General features: G+C 41.0%; 1 protein-coding gene across 1 annotated transcript in view; it reads right to left on the bottom strand.

Moving 5' to 3' along the window:
• Positions 1 to 1,264: 1,264 nt before the first annotated feature.
• The window catches only part of XPR1 (xenotropic and polytropic retrovirus receptor 1), a 191,716-nt gene continuing 176,056 nt past the window's right edge, over positions 1,265 to 16,924 (bottom strand). Inside the window, exon 15 of the mRNA XM_061634258.1 lies at positions 1,265 to 5,648. Coding sequence (XP_061490242.1) covers positions 5,588 to 5,648 — 61 coding nt within the window. The 3' untranslated portion in view covers positions 1,265 to 5,587. The remainder of the gene's footprint in view (positions 5,649 to 16,924) is intronic.

Genomic DNA, 16,924 nt, shown 5'->3' with positions numbered 1-16,924 from the left:
TTTGGGCCCATCATATTGATGGGGTGAGTTTTAACAATAGCCAGCTGAGCCAAACGCACCAATACTTGTTTAAGGCAGAACAAAGTGAACAACCCACATATGGCTAATAAAATGCTTGCAGGTGAAAAGGACAAATGGCTCTGATGTAGCTGCCTGACCCACCTCAGTTCCTGTAAAGCAGGTATGAGGACTTGTGGCCCTCCAGGTGTTGTTGGACTCCATCTTCCATCAGCTTCAGCCAGCATGGCCAGTGATCAAGGATCATGGGAGTTGTAGTTCAGCAACATCTGGAAAGCCACAGGTTTCCCATCCTTGCTGTTTGGTGCTCAGAAAATGTAAGATGTCTCTTCTGTCACAGTAGAATGGTTCAATTACCTTGGATTCTAGCTGGGGTAGTTATGTCATAGACTCCCTCCCTCACTATTGAGTACACCCAGCAATCAGATTCACGACACAGGCACCTGGCAGGGTCTAAAACTAGGCATTTAAATCCATACCTTCGATGAATCTCAGTGTGAAAACTTTGGCTTTCTTCAACACTCCTGAGGGAGAAGGGGATTGTCACACTGAGTAGCAATGTTATGTATCTGGAACAAATCTATCTGCTCAGTTGAATTATGGCATTGAAAATGTATGGTTCTGCTTGATGTTTCCATGGGAGGGAAAATGCACGTTAAAACTGGATTACTTGTATCTTTGGGATGATGTAGTTCAGTGTTTTTCAAATTTTTTACCCTTCACTGAATCCTGTTGCTGAGAAACTCCTGTATACAGCATTTGGCTCTGGGACATGTGCTTTAGGAGACACATTTTACACAGGATGCTGGCCAAGACCCATTGGGCCTACTGTTGCCCCATATGCACACATTTAACATTTCCCAGACGCGGTACATTAAAGATATATAATAGTTGATGAATTCTCTTTCAAGGAAGTGTGCCTGGTATTATTTTTCCATTGAGGAATTTGTGTCCCAAGAACCACCTGTGTTCCTAGGAACACAGTTTGATGGTAACTGATATTCTAGACAAGAAAGAGGTCCATCCCCCACTTGGGATTGCTATCTGTGTCAAAGGGAAGTCCAGACCAACTACCAATAGGTAGTTTATAACAGTGATTGCAGCAAGGCAGTCCTATTCCTACAATCCAGAACTTCTCCTGAATACAGGCTTAAAATGCAGCACCCAGCTGAGAGCTGCTGCTAATCTAGAGGTCATTTACTTGAAAGTCAGGAAAACCGATTCAACGGGATAGCAACAAGCAAGGTCTGAAATATTATTTAAACCTTTATTTACAGTATGCTTGAAATGAAACCTGATTCTAGAGATTCAGGGAGATTCCTACTACCATATCCTGGCAGCCATCATGGAGGACTGATAGAAAGCAGCAGTGCTCTTCTGAATTGAGACAAACTTTTCCTCCTTTCAAGAAAGGGGGAACTCCTTTTAAAAAAGGAAAGCTAAAGCAGCAAAGTGTTTCTATGCATTGTCACACAAGATGCTTCTGTAATGTCTGTGGTAGAGGGAAGACAAATTGCTTTCTTTTAAGCCACATAGAATATTAAACTTTCTCCAACACAGCTCTAAGTTGGAAAGGGGAAGCAAGTCTAAGCTTACAGGCTGCTGAAGCAAAGGCTGGAGACAGGCAATAGTTTCTAAGATAGTTGAAAGTGATTTCAGAGGCAGTCTCACAGATATTACCTCAGCCGTAACAGGTTTTGTCTGTTTATCAGAGGTGGAAGTGGGATGAATAAATACACCAGAAACAATATTCCCTCATGTTCATTTCTACAAAAACTACTGCACATCTCCAGCAAAAGACGGCCAGCCTTTTCCATAGCTTTAACTTCAGGAAGATGGGAGCAGTGTCCTGGCTGTCCCAATATTCCATCTTTCAGTTTGAACTAATTGTTCCTTTTTATAGGAGGGATCCAGGGAACCCTTTCTGGTTCAATGGTGTTAATGAAAAGTGACTCCTATTCTGCACTGACCAACCACTGTAAGAATGCTATAGAAGAAATTTTGAGAAGATGCATTTTTAAAAGCCGTCCTAGAAACATGAGTGACTTATTTCAATGCATCTGAAGCAGGAAGTCAAGGATCTTATCCGCAGCAAGTCCAGCGTGCTTCACATGAAATCTGGAGCAGGTGCATCAAAATACTGGTAAGACCCACAAGTCCCTAGTTCATGTTACATTCAGAAATACGAGTTACTACTCAATACTGAAACACGCATTCTTTTTAACATCCATATTGGAATGGAATACACCAAGGCTGTACAGCAGCTAAATCACTAGAGGCAGTTTCAGTCCAAAGACTGTGGGAACTTCCTGGTGACATCTGCCACTCCAAACTTTTAACAGTAATCTTGGCTTTTTTGTTTGTTTGAACACTTAATATTGGAAAGTGAAGACTACTCCTCTGTATCAGAATAATTAAAAAGGGCAGCCCATAAAATCAGGTAGAATTCCCTAGACATATGATCTGAACCCAGCTGTGCAGTCACCATTTCCAACTGAACTGGATGTATTAAGCAGGTGACAATAGTTTTTGTCTTCAGTGTATTGATGGTGACATGAAAGAAGCATTGTTGCCTGTGGCATGTACACCCATCCTATTATCCCCTCCAGTAAGCAGGGCTTTTAGTTTTTAACACTTCCAAAACCTTAAAAACCTGTTGTATGACACTGTGACAGAACCCAGAAAATGTTGTCCATGCTCCAAAGGTGAATGATGCTTCTCAGACACCATTTTCCAATTGTTTATAACTATCAGCTGTCTCTAGCTGTAGCCTTTCCCTTTATGCTACCCAAGTTCATTGGCTGTTGAGATGTTTCCAGTGCTGGGCTGCTCCTCCTACTCAATCCTTGTTCCTTTGCCAAGTTCCTTCTATGCACGTTTAATAAGTATTTCCAACACTGCATTGCTCTGGCTGGAAGAAGTTATAGGTGACACATAATTTGTTCAGGCTGGTATCCCATAGGTAGGTTGATCTTTCACACAATTCATCTTACTTAGTTTTACAATTAGTTCCCATTATTCTCAGTCAACTGGTAATTACCAGTTACCAACCAGAATGCTGCTTATAAAATCTATTATTTTCATGAGTAAAAAACAAAACAGAACTACCCCTTGGAATATAAAAACAGAAAACAAAGCAAAAACCCTTGAAATATCTGAGTTTTATTGGAGTTCCTGGACCCCAGAAGGATATGTAGGATTTTATATCAGTCTGTTGTTCAAATTCTTTCCTGTTGGGGCAGCTTGGTGTTAGAATACAAAGTGGGCAGCTCTCTCACTGAACAATTCCAAGTTCTCTTCCAACATCCACATGTCTAGCCCTGGCCATAACATTAAAATCTGTGGTTTAGTGTAGTTTTCCCCTGCAATTATTTTGATAGGCTAAAGCACAATACAAGTGACTGTGATTCAAAGGTTCACTGCCAAGGGGCTTGATTTGTAGTTACTGTTTTGTTCTAAATTGTTTTGCTCCATTGAAGAGTAAAATATTTCTGGGCTACAGACACATTATTAATACTATTTTTTAAAAGCCAGGTGCCCTACAAAATAAGTCTTCTGAATGGCTTGACAAGATAGGTGGGCAATAAATAGGTGAGTAGGGACACAATTATGAACTAAGAAAAAGGGAGAAAGGTTAAGGAGGAATCCTCTTTGCTTAAAAATGTGCCTCTGATTTGCAGACCCAAGAGGACTCCGTGGGAGAAAGTAACTAACAAGAAGTTACCACCTGAAAAGGCTAAAAAAAGACAACACAGTCCTTGCTGTGAAGTCTTGGAATAGAGACAAGAGTTAAGGGAACTTGAAGGAGCTTCTCCACAATATGGTGTGACACACACACACTGTGTAACAGCACAAATAAGATTTCATTTGCTAACATTAAGCACAAATGCGTGGCATACACAACAAGGCTTGCAACTACAAGGGGTGGATATGGTCATCCTAGACATTCATGCTGCTCTATCCTATGGGCTCTGGAGGCCAACACAGATTTAAAATAAACAAAATCAAGGTGGAAACTTTTGCTAAAGAATTTGCTCAGCTGTATGGCCATCTACCCTAAGTCCAATTAGCAGGTGCCATTCATAAAACTTGTAGAAGTCAGGCCTAGCGCTAAGCTGGACAGTTAGGTTTGGGGTAGATAGGTTATTAAAAAAAGCTAACCTGAGGATGTTCTTGGTCAGTGATTGTCAGAAGAGTCTTTGTCAAAGTATGGCAATTAAAAAAAAATATTTTCCAAAAGCATTAAAAAGCCCTTTCTATCGCAGTATCAATTTTCCCAGTCTTTGGAAAAGACATAGTCTCCAATTTACCTAAGTGACAAGCTCTTGAGTGTCTGCCTAACCTCCCTATGGGCTGATGAATGCATCATCCTATATCCCCAACAAGGCAGACCATTTCTTCACTTAATCACAAGTTTTTATCTATTATTTAGCTGAAGTGAATGGAACAGTGCAGGAGCTCCCTGTTTAAAATTGGGATAGATGATCCCCTAAAGACTCAGCTCATTAAAACAAAAACCATTCTTAACCTACTAACTAAGGCTGTTTTTGCATGGGTATCTGAAGAACTGTGCAGGATTAGCTCTAACTAACCTTTCCCCACCAGAAATCCAAAGATCATTTGTACTATTTCTGCACAGCCACATTAAAAAAACCAATGAGAGAAAAGGATGATCTGGCTAAGAAAGGCGCCCAGGTTTCTGAGGGACCAGCAGCAGCAAGTAAAAGCTACAAGAGAAACTTTGGTTTAAAATAAATCAAATGGAAGAAAAGAAAAGGCCAGGTCAAACGGGTGCAAGTTCTCTCATCAAAGAGGTATTTTAAAGGGCTTAATCTCGCAGCAAGAGAGATTCAGGATCTATATCCCCTTCCCCCACCACTTTTTTTTTAGAGAGCTATCACCTTCATTGCACAGGACTCAAAACCATTCTCATATAGTTGTTAACTATCATAAATAATGTGAAAACTATGTGCAACAAATATATCATATTTCCCAAAAATTATAAGAAAGTTACATCAAATTAAAAAGTAGCTTCATGAATGAAGGTACTGCTCTAAGTGCACTTTCCCGGCAAGTGCGGCCAGTGCCTTGGCGCTGGATATGAAGGAAAACACCAAAAACCAGAGCGCGAGCCAGAGTTAAAAATGCAGGTCCAGTTTCAACCAGTCAAAACTGGACCGAGCAGAGACTGAGTGAATTCTCAGTAGAGTCCCATTAGGGAGTCCTGATGATGCTTCTTCATCCAAATTATATGTCCTTGTAGAGATTGTAAACAATCTTTAAGACAGTTCTTTCCTTAAGTGTCCCTCTGAATGGCAAAATGAAGTTACATTTTTATTTTAAAAACAAGAAATCAAATTAAAACCAGAAGAAAGGAAAAGAAAACACAGTGAGCTTGTTGGAGTCCATAGGATCCAGTCCGGAAGAGCTCAGAAAGTGTGTTCAGATTTTTCTCCTGTTTTCAGCTGGAAATATACCAGAAGTTGGCTTCATAGTGGTGGTGGTGGGGTAGGGTGAGAAGGTAGTAAAAGAGAACCCACGGGAGGTGGAACTTGGCTCTACGGAGATTTCATGTGTTTGCTTCATCATCTGTGTCTTCTATTAGCACCTTGGTGTCACGAGACTTGGACCTGGGAAGACATAAAATTAAACACAACTGAAGAAAAAACTGCTGCCATACTTTAAGCAGAACACAAGATATAGGCTTTGCTGCTCTACATAGTAATAATTTTATTTATAGCATTTGTGTGTCACCTCATCCCACAACATGAAAATTCTCTGATTTGTTGATAAGTAAGCAAAACACAATTTAAACAAATTAAGGATTTCATGCATTCCACAGGTCTAAGGTGTATGATCCTTGAACTAATCAAATCAGGAGTTAAAGACCATGCAGGTTGGGTGTGTAGACCCTAGCTACACATTATGTCCCAGATGTGACCAAAGGCAGGACAGGGTGCCTGAGCACCTAAGGTGGAGGACAGCACTCTTGCTCCTCTGCTAGATAGTCTACATATTTTGAGGTAAATGAGAAGAGAGCTATACACTCAAACTGCAATCAGGTCTCTGCACATAACATCAATGAAGCTTGCAAATACCTTGGTATACGTATGGAAAACTATCCTGCCCTTATTGCTGCATCGTTGCTGCTCAGCATCTTATTGAGCTTTGTTGGTCTTCAAATTTAAATTACAACATCCAAAAAGGCAGGGATATTGGTTTATCTCTTGGTTATTTATGGAAAATTAGAGCAATAGGCTTCTAATGCATCACTCACTAAAGACAGAGGATTCTTTCATTTTTTAAAAAAGCTGTTTCCAGGTATTGTTAAAGTGCTGATCTTAATTTAACAGGCACTATGTACTATATACTTGAAGATCAGAGGTGACCTGGCAGATGGCCATTACAAGGACTTCCCACTTAAGAGCTTCCTGCTTTTCCTTATGGCTCCCACTCCCCAAACCCTTGCTTCTCTCCCTTTTCTACTAAATTTTCATTACTCACCTAGTTCTGGAACAAAAGTTCTAACCACATCTATTGGCAGTGACTGATAAATCAAACAGAATCTATGTAATACGGCGCGGGACCTCGATATCTGTCGGAACGCCTCTCCCACTATGAACCGGCTCATACACTACGGTCTGCTACGAAGGCCCTCCTCCGGGTCCCGACCCATAGGGAGGCCCGGAGGGCAGTGACAAGATCAAGGGCCTTCTCAGTGGTGGCCCCCGAACTATGGAATAGTCTCCCCGAGGAGGTTCGCCTGGCGCCGACACTATCATCCTTTCGGCGCCAGGTTAAAACCTTTCTCTACTCCGAGGCATTTTAATTTTTTGTTAATGATTGTAATGTTTGTAATTTGATTTTAGCCTTTGCTGTTTTTAGATTGTGAAATTTGATTCTAGACTGATGTTTTTGTATTATATTGTATTTTATTGTATCTATGTTCACCGCCCAGAGAGCTATTGCTAGTCGGGCGGTATATAAGTTTTAAAAATAAATAAATAAAAAATAATTTGTTCAGTCTGCCCTCCTTTATTTGCCTGCAGAATTCAAATGGGTTGCAGAATTCTGCAATCCCTTCCTAAAGATCATGCTAAGCCTAAGTATTGTAGAAGTGCACCTAAAGTCCATTCTCATTTACATTAGCTAAGTGCAATTCTAAGCTACCTGTATTAGCAACAATTTCTTTCTCTTAAAAATGTTTTAAGCCATGGCTGCATGAGGAAGGCACTTCCTTTTCTACAAACCCTAGGCATGCTGGATGTCAGAACAGACCCTCTCAGGTGTCAATATGAGCAAAGGGAGCCCTGTTGGTAGTTCCTCCACACTCAGAAGCTTGGAACGGTGGTGGCCAGGAACAGGGCGTTCTCAGGAACCTTCATTATACACCTTTTGTAGCATGCTGAAGACACCCCTCTTTACCCTGGGCCTTCAGATATATGTTTTTAGGACCCACTCTAACTGTGATTGTAGTTTGCTTTAAACTGTTTTTAATGATGTATTTTACATTGTTGTGAAAAATACATTGTTGTGATTTTGTGGTGAAGGCCAGGTAATAAATATTTTTTTATTATTTATTTATTGAATTCTTATACCGCCCCACTAGCATAGCTCTCTGTGCGGTGTACAACCATTACAATAAATACAATAGAATCACACAGAACAATACAAAAAATATAAATGCAAATCCACAATCTAAAACCAATTAAAACATGTTTAAGAAAAGCTAAAATGCCTGATAAAATAGGAAGGTTTTCACTTGGCGCCGAAAGGATAGTAACGTCGGCGCCAAGCGCACCTCATCGGGGAGACTATTCCACAGTTCGGGGGCCACCACTGAGAAGGCCCTAGTTCTTGTTACCATCCTCCGAGCCTCTCTATGAGTCGGAACTCGGAGGAAGGCCTTCGATGTTGAGCGTAGTGTATGGGCAGGTTCATATCGGGAGAGGCGTTCCGAAAGGTATTGTGGTCCCGCAGCGTATAAGGCTTTATAGGTTAAAACCAACACTTTGAATCTGGCCCGGAAGCATATAGGTAGCCAGGGCAAGCGGGCCAGAACAGGTATGATCATCACCGCCACCAGGCTTCATATTGGGAGGGATGTAAGAGAAGCATCTGCCAGTTTTGCCTTATAGATACAGTATTAGGTTTGTTCCTGAAGGTGAAACTGTTCAGAAGAAAAACTCTTGCATTAAAAAGCAACAAATACATATGATACTATTAAGCAGCAACAATGAGAGATTTAAAAGATTGGTTTAACTCTATAATATACAAAATTGAAGACGGGCTATCCACTGCAATAAAACTTACTCTTTGGTATTGCAATGAAGAAGATCTTTTATTAATAAATAGTAATGTAATTACTAAGGAAATCTATGCAATACAACAGTGAATGTAAGAATAAGGGTGTATTAGGAAATATGAGTTGCTGGGAGGAAAATGGAATAACTGAAAAAAGTATGATGATGGCAGAAATACTGAAATCTTTTGACCATGTTAAACCAACTCTAAACAACCCTTTCTTCAGTATCTTCAAGTAAGGAACACAGTTAACAAATTTTGAAGGATTCATGGTTCACTAAGGGACCCAACAAGTTTTGAGTTATTAATTACATCTAATAATCAGATTAAAGGAAAGAATATATAAAATATTAACAGATTGAGAATCCTCAGGAAACAATTATCAGTTAAATGGGAACAAGACATGTTGATGATGATCCTAGCAGATAAATGGTCTGGATTTGGAATAATATTCCATGCTTTACTATATGCATTAATTTTCCTGAAAATATTTACAAGTTAATAATGGAATGGTATATGGCACCAGTTAAGATTGAATAAAATAGACCCAGAACATGTAAATCATTGCTGGAGATGTAGCATGCCAGGAGCTAATATGTTTCATATTATGTGGGCGTGCACTAAAATGCAGATATTCTAGGATTTAGTAGTATCAGAAATAAAAATCTAATCTAATCTAATCTAATGGGAACAGCTGCAGCAGTAGGGGACTGAAGAAGACCTGCCCTGGGAGTGAGTCTCTGAGCATCTGGGTGCTTGCTGCTCACTCCTTTGGGTTCTCCCTCGAGACAGCTGAAGTCCCTAGTAAGAGCTGCAAGGGCTGGGACTCCCTGCCTGACCCTGGCTCCAGAGAGAGGCTGCAGTTAATCTTGCAGCCTCTTGCGTCAGCTGCTGGCTGAGGCAGGAGGCATAAAAGCCCAGCTGCCCTTGGGTGGCGGGTCTGCCGCCGGCGGGACCACCACCAAAGGGGCGACACCAAAGGGGATTGCCCCTTGGGGAGCCCCTGAGGGAGTCCTGAGGGCAAGGGCACTACCCCCTTCTATTACCTTCCTTTTTTGTTTGTTTTAACTTTCTGTTAAACCAATCTAGAGGAGACTGGTGGTGGGGAGGACGTGTGGTGCATCTGTAGCTCCTGCACAGAGTCTGTGCAGTGAACTGAATGGTAAGAGAAAGTCGCCAGATGCCTTCAGAGTGAGAGTCTGTAACTGGCAGAAGGCTGGCCCTCCCTGGGTGTGAGACAGGAGGGGGAGTAGATGGGCCCTGTGTGAAAAAGTTTGAATAGGTATGACTGTCCCCAATTCTCGCAGAGGCCTTCTGGGATAATTGGCTCTGGCAGGCTTTGTTGGTGGGCTCGTGTTGGGTCCATATCAGCTGTTTAGGAGGAGTCTTAGTATGGAGGTACATGGGTGATGCCACCCCAATTTCAGTGATCACGGGTAGAGGAAAATATAGCCATGGGGATGTGGTGAATTACCGTAAAAGACAAGGGCAAGGCTATCTGCGCCTTGTTCCTTGCTGCCACTCCTCTCATGGATGGGTTCCTCATTGCTCATCTGCTGTGTCCACTGGCCTGTGTGTGCTGTTGTTTAACGCCAGATCGGTACACAGTAAGACCACTCTCATCCATGATTTGATTGTGGATGAAGGTGCCAATTTGGTGTGCATTACTGGGACCTGGGTGGGTGAGCTGGGAGGAATTGATCTGACCCAACTTTGCCCACTTGGATACTCAGTGCAACACCAGCACAGGCTACAGGGACGGGGGGGGAGTTGCTGTGGTCTACAGAACTTCCATCTCTGTCACCAAGAAACCACTTTGTCTTGGAGCTGGATGTGAGGGCCTGCACCTGGTGTCGGGCGGAGGAGACAGTAAACTAGGGTTGCTGCTGGTGTACTGTCCACCCTGCTGCCCAGCAGCTTCTCTGACTGAGCTGGCGGAGGCCATCTCTGCTGTGCCTACTGTGTGGCAGTGAGGGCGACGAAGAAGGCCCACTTCTCTGCCTCCATGGCATCCTCAAGTAGCCATCCGGTGGAGCTTTTCCATATTGTCAGTGGTCTGTTGACATCAACTTCAGGAAATGGAGTTTTAGACCCTTTGGAGGCCCACTGTGAACTGTTTGCAAGGCAGTTTGAGGGTAAAGTTGCTCGCCTCTGTAGCAGTCTTGATGCCCCATCCAAAGCAACGTCTGCTGCAACTTCTTGGGAACGGTTTCAGTTGATGTGACCTGATGAAGTAGACAAGGTGCTTGCGATGATGCGGCCAGCAACGTGTCCTCTTGACCCTTGCCCTTCTTGACTTATTAAAGCTTGCCGAGGGGGACTCACCGAGTGGATCCAGGGTGTGGTCAACGCATCATTGCAGGAGGGAGTGGTTCCAGCCGCCTTGAAAGAGATGGTGATCCGACCACTCCTAAAGAAGCCACCCTGGACCCATTGGCTTGTGACAACTACCCACCGGTTACAAATACCCCCTTGTTATTGAAGGTGATTGAGAGAGTTGTGGCGCAGCAATTGCAAGTACTCTTAGATGAAACAGATTATCTTGACCCATCACAGTCTAGGTTCAGGCCTGCTTATGGGACTGAATTGTCTTTGGCCGCCCTGATAGATGACCTTTATTGGGAGAAGGACAGGGGGAGTGCAACCCTGTTATTCTTACTTGATCTCTCAGCAGCTTTTGATACCATTGACCATGGTATTCTTCTGGGCTGACTTGGTGAGACGGGTATTGGAGGCACTGTTTTACAGTGGTTCCGATCTATCTCCAGGGTCGCTCTCAGAGAATAGCATTGGGTGACTGTCTTTAGGCCCCCTGGCAGTTGTGCTATGGGGGGGCAGAGAGTACCTTCTTGTCCCCAATGCTGTTTAACATCTGTATGAAGCCCTTAGGAGCAGTAATCAGATTTGGGGCAAGGTGTCAGCAGTATGCTGACGATACCCAGCTCTATTTCTCCGTAACATCTGTATCGGGAGAGGCCGTGCAAGCCCTGGATCGCTGCCTGGACTCGGTGGTGGGCTGGATGAGGGCCAATAAACTGAGTCTGAATCCTAGCAAGGTGGAGGCAGTGTGGGTTGGTGGTTCCCGAGTTCAGATAATTGCCTGCTTTGGATGGGGTTGTACTCCCTCTGAAAGAGCAGGTCCATAGCCTGGGGGTGCTCCTGGATCCATCTTTGTCGCTAGAGGTCCAGGTGACCTCCGTGGCTAGGAGTGCCTTTTTCCAGCTTCGGCTGGTAAGACAGCTGCGTCCGTTTCTGGACCGGGATAGCCTGACCACTGTTGTCCACGCACTGGTAATCTCCAGGCTGTATTACTGTAATGCACTCTATGTGGGGCTGTGTTGAGGTTGGTCCAGAAGCTGCAGCTGGTGCAAAATGTGGCAGCGAGACTGCTCACTGGGGCAGGGTATCGCCAACATGTCACCCCGCTGCTGAAAGAATTGCACTGGCTGCCCATTTGCTACCGGGTCAAGTTCAAGGTTCTAGTTTTGGTATACAAAGCTCGGGACCAGGATACCTGAAAGACCGTCTTACCCCTTATATATCAGTGCACTCTGCAGGTGAGGGTCTCTTGCAGATACCACCTTATCAGGAGGTCCGTTCTGCACAATATAGGAAATGGACCTTTAGTGTGGCGGCACCTACCCTGTGGAATTCCCTCCCCTTGAATATTAGGCAGGCGCCATCTCTGCTATCTTTTCGGCGCCTTTTGAAGACTTTCACCTTTCAACAAGCCTTTTAAGTTGAGACTTATCCCAGCCTGCGTCTGTGTTAGAATTGCTGGTTAATGTTTTTTTAATATTATGTTTTTAACCCTTTTTAAAAATATATTTTTAAAGCTTTTTTTAAAAAAATGTTTTTAACGTTGTTTTGTTTTAATGTATTTTAAGGTCTGTTTTTATGATGTTTTAAAGTGTTTTTAGCGTTTCTGTTTGCCGCCCTGGACACCTGCTGGGAGGAAGGGCGGGATATAAATCAAATAATAAATAAATAAAATAATCTTCCAAAAGACCCAGTTGTGATGTTATTTGGTTATCTTAAGGATAGTGTACCAGAAGAGGATATGGAAATGATAAGTAATTTGTTAACAGCAGCCAGAATGTTAATATGCCAGAACTGGAAAAATACTGTTTATCCTTCTATTGATTCTTGGTTAATTAAAATTTGGGATATGGCATGTATGGTAAAGTTAACAAATCTAGTTTGGGAGAAGAAGGGGAGATAGAGGAACAATCTTTTTATAGAAAAATGATGTTTGTTTATTAAATATTGGAACAAAACATGTATATGCAAGACTCAGCAAATCCGTATTTCCTTTTAGGATATGTCTGAGATTATTATAGTAATTTAACAACAAACAGGTTTGGGAATTATTATTGATCTTATTGATGTGTTTTTTAAGATCTGTAAGAATATCAAATACATGCATATTTGAAAATTAGTTGAATTGACTTCCGGGAAGGGTGACTTCGCTTGTGCCTGCTTTTGGGACGGGCTCCCGCCTCAAAAGAAGCTTATTCAGATATAAATCAGTCAGAACATTTTTTTTTTTGACAGATGAAATTTCTCCCGGGCAGGGAGAAACGTAGAGATCAACCTCAAAAGCCTGTTTTTGTTGGGAGGACTGGATTTCATTAATTTATGAGATAAGGTCCAGCCAACAATGCCGGACGGACTTCCGAACAAGCTCTATCTGCTTAAGCGATACGTTTATCTTTTCTTTAAAGAGAGAACGGACTAACAGGCAAGCACCCTTCTTTCTATTATTTTTTTTACTTGGTTTAAATTGTTGCAGCAAAAGGAGATTTGTCAGATTGATCGGCTTTGGACAACTTCTGGGTGAGATATAGCTCTTCTCTGTTATTCACGAAATTAACAGCTTATCTCTGTTTCTGTCGCAAAAAGCTGTCCTGGAAGTGCATTCTAAAGATAATAAACAGAAGAGGGATTTCTATTCCTGATTTCTATTCCGAGGAATATTATATTGTCTGGGACTATTCTCTTTTTGGTCTATTTTATTTTGACGAATCTGCTTCTTCACGACGCCACTAACTGTTTTGATGCTGGGAACTAAATTTGTTTTGCATTCTTGAACATAGAGAGATAAGGCAGGTTGCTCTGTTTATACTGTGATGTCATCAAGCCTGGAATATTAACCCAATTGTTGCTGAAATAAGAAGTGGTTCTTCTTTATTTTTGTTTTGCTTTGTTTTCGTGGTTTTAAAAATGGCAATCAAGAAAGTGGCTGAGAATCTGGAAGTAACTATGTTTCAGAAAATAATGGATGAGATTGAGATAACGAAACAAACCCTGCGACAGGGTAGTAAGGAGCTGAAAATTGAACTGAGCAAAATGACGCAGGAGCTTAAAGAAATAGGGGATCCTGTGAGAGAGGAGAATGAGATCAGAGATGAGAAAAGAAAAAATAAAGGGAAGATACAAGCCCTGGAGATTGGAACAAATGTGGAATTGGAAAAAGATCTGGAGTTTATGGATTTTAGAAATAAAATCTACTGTTTGGAATTTAACGTTATCTCTGAAGAAATTAATGAAGATATTAGAGATAAAGTTATCAATGGCTTGGATAATCTTCTGGACTGGAATGATGTGATGGAGCTTGATATAGAGAAAATCTATGGAATTAACTGCAGCCATGTGACAATGGAAAAACTCTTAAGAGATGAGCCAGTGCATTTTGTAAAAAAGAAGAACACAGATATGACTTTACAACAGTATTTCAGCAACTTATTCAGAATGGATGGCAAGAAAATATTTGGGATAGAGGAAATTCCCATCAGACTCTTATTATATGACTATGGCTACAACAGCAAGATTATTATGGAATACTGATAATGGAAGATTGGACACTGAAATTACTGGACTTAACAGGACTATTGAAGATGGAAGATGGAACTAATAGGGATAATGGAATAATGGCTATTGAAATTATTGGACCTAACAGATTCTGATGAGATGGATTAATCGAAATGTTTATTTGGACTATGGTTATGACAATAAGATTATTATAATTATTAACGAGATGGATTAATCGACATGTTTATTTGGAGAAAAATTGATAGATATATTTCTTAAAGAATTGAAACCTCTCTTTGACTTTTTGTGGAAAGAATAAAGTAATGTTTATGAGATTTGATGATTAATTAAGATAACTACTGGAGGAAAGTGATTTTATAATATGATTTAAGAGACAGGATTGTTATATATTGTAGACCTATAACTGATTTGATATGTGACAAATGGGAAGTCAACATTTTATTTTTTTTTGTTTAATCATTTTTGTTTTGTTTTGTTTTTTGTCTTTGAATGTTTTATGATTTTGTTTTCTATGTTTTATGAAAATTTGAATAAAAATTATTGTAAAAAAAAAAAAAAGAAAGAAAATTAGTTGAATTGATATACTAAATCGTAATGATAATTGTGTATTATTGCAGTACCGTAATATGCTTTTGAATACCTCTAATTAAAAAGAAAGACTTCAGTGGATGACTTACGAAACTCTTAAAATGGTTAAAGAGAGAAGGAAAGCAAAAGCAAAAGGAGATAGAAACGCAGTCGGAACCCTAAATGCAACAATACAGCGACTAGTACGTAGGGAGAAAGAGAACTATTATAATAGTTACTGTATAGAAATAGAAGAGGACAATAAAAAGGGTAGAACAAGAGCCCTGTTCCAAAAGATTAGAAAAATGAAAGGGAAATTTAAACCGAGAGTAGGGATGTTGAATAATCAACAGTGGAACACACTGAATGACCGAGATGAAATAAAAGGAAGATGGAAGCAATACACTGAAGAACTCTATAAAAGAGATGCAAGGATGACAGATTCATTCACGGAGGAACCATATGATGAAGAACCAGAAATTTTAGAATGTGAGGTGAAAGCTGCTCTTAAAATACTTGGAAGAAACAAATCACCAGGAATAGATGGCATACCAATAGAGTTGCAACAAGCTACTGAGATTGAATCAGTCCAAATTTTGACTAAAATCTGTCAAGAAATATAGAAAACTAAACAATAGCCCACAGACTGGAAGCATTCCATATACATCCCAGTTCCAGAGAAAGGGAATCCCAAGGAATGCAGTAATTATCAAACTATTGACTTAATATCCCATGCAAGTAAAATAATGCTCAAGATTCTGCAACAAAGGCTTTCCCAATATATGGAGCAAGACGTGCCTGGCGTTCAAGCTGGATTTATAAAGGGAAGAGGCACCAGAGATCATATTGCAAACATATGATGGATAATGGAACGCAGCAAGGAATTTCAGAAGGAAATCACCCTGTGCTTTATAGATTACAGTAGGGCCCCGCTTTACGGCGCTTCGCTAATGCGGCGGTCTCAATTAGATGCAATTAGACTAAAGCCTCACCCATACGGCGCTTGTTCCGCTTTTACGGCGGTTTTCAGGCGTTGCACGCCATTCTATTCAATGAGTTCTGCTTTTCGGTGGTTTTCGCTTTTCGGCGAGGGTCCTGAACGTAACCCTCCATATGAGTGTGGCCATACTGTACAGCAAAGCCTTTGACTGTGTAGATGATGAAAAACTATGGAATGCTTTAAAAGAAATGGGGGGGGGCACAGCATCCAATTGTTCTGATGCACAACCTATACTCTGGAGAAGAGGCTACTGTAAGGACAGAATATGGAGAAATCAATTGGTTCCCAATCAGAAAGGGTGTGAGACTGGGTGTATTTTATCACCCTATTTGTTTAGTCTATACACAGAACATATACGAAAAGTGGGTTTGGAACAAGATGAAGGAAGTGTGAAAACTGGAGGGAGAAATACCAATCATTTAAAATATGCAGACGATACCACACTGCTAGCAGAAATCAGTAATGATTTGAAATGAATGCTGATGAAAGTTAAAGCACAAAAGCAGGACTACAGCTGAAATGTCAGAAGACTAAAGTAATGAGAACAGAAGATTTACATAACTTTAAAGTTGATAATGAGGACATTGAACTTGTCAAGGATTATCAATATCTTGGCACAGTCATTAACTAAAAGGGAGACAATAGTCAAGAAATCAGAAGAAGGCTAGGACTGGGGAGGGCAGCTAGGACAGAACTAGAAAAGGTCCTCAAATGTAAAGATGTATCACAGAACATTAAAGTCAGGATCATTTCAGTCCAAAGTATTCCTGATCTCTATGTATGGATGTGAAAGTTGGACAGTGAAAAAAGCGGATAAGAGAAAAATCAACTCATCTGAAATGTAGTGTTGAAGGACAGCTTTGCGGATAGCATGGACAGTGAAAGAGACAAATAACTGGGTGTTAGAACAAATTAAACCAGAAGTATCACTTTGGACACATCGTGAGAAGACATGATTCACTAGAAAATACTATAATGCTGGGAAAAACAGCAGGGAGTAGAAAAAGAGGAAGGCCAAACAAGAGATGGATTGACTCCATAAAGGAAGCCACAGACCTGAACTTACAAGATCTGAACAGGGTGGTTTACAACAGATGCTATTGGAGGTCGCTGATTCATAGGGTCACCATAAGTTGTAATCAACCTGAAGGCACATAACACACACACAATATGTTTTTGATCTCTTTTCTGTATAAAATAAAA

The sequence above is a fragment of the Rhineura floridana genome, chromosome 6 (genome assembly GCF_030035675.1).
Source record: "Rhineura floridana isolate rRhiFlo1 chromosome 6, rRhiFlo1.hap2, whole genome shotgun sequence".
Lineage (NCBI taxonomy): Eukaryota > Metazoa > Chordata > Lepidosauria > Squamata > Rhineuridae > Rhineura > Rhineura floridana.
Note: the sequence above shows the minus strand (reverse complement) of the source record. Positions and strands in the feature narration are given on the sequence as shown.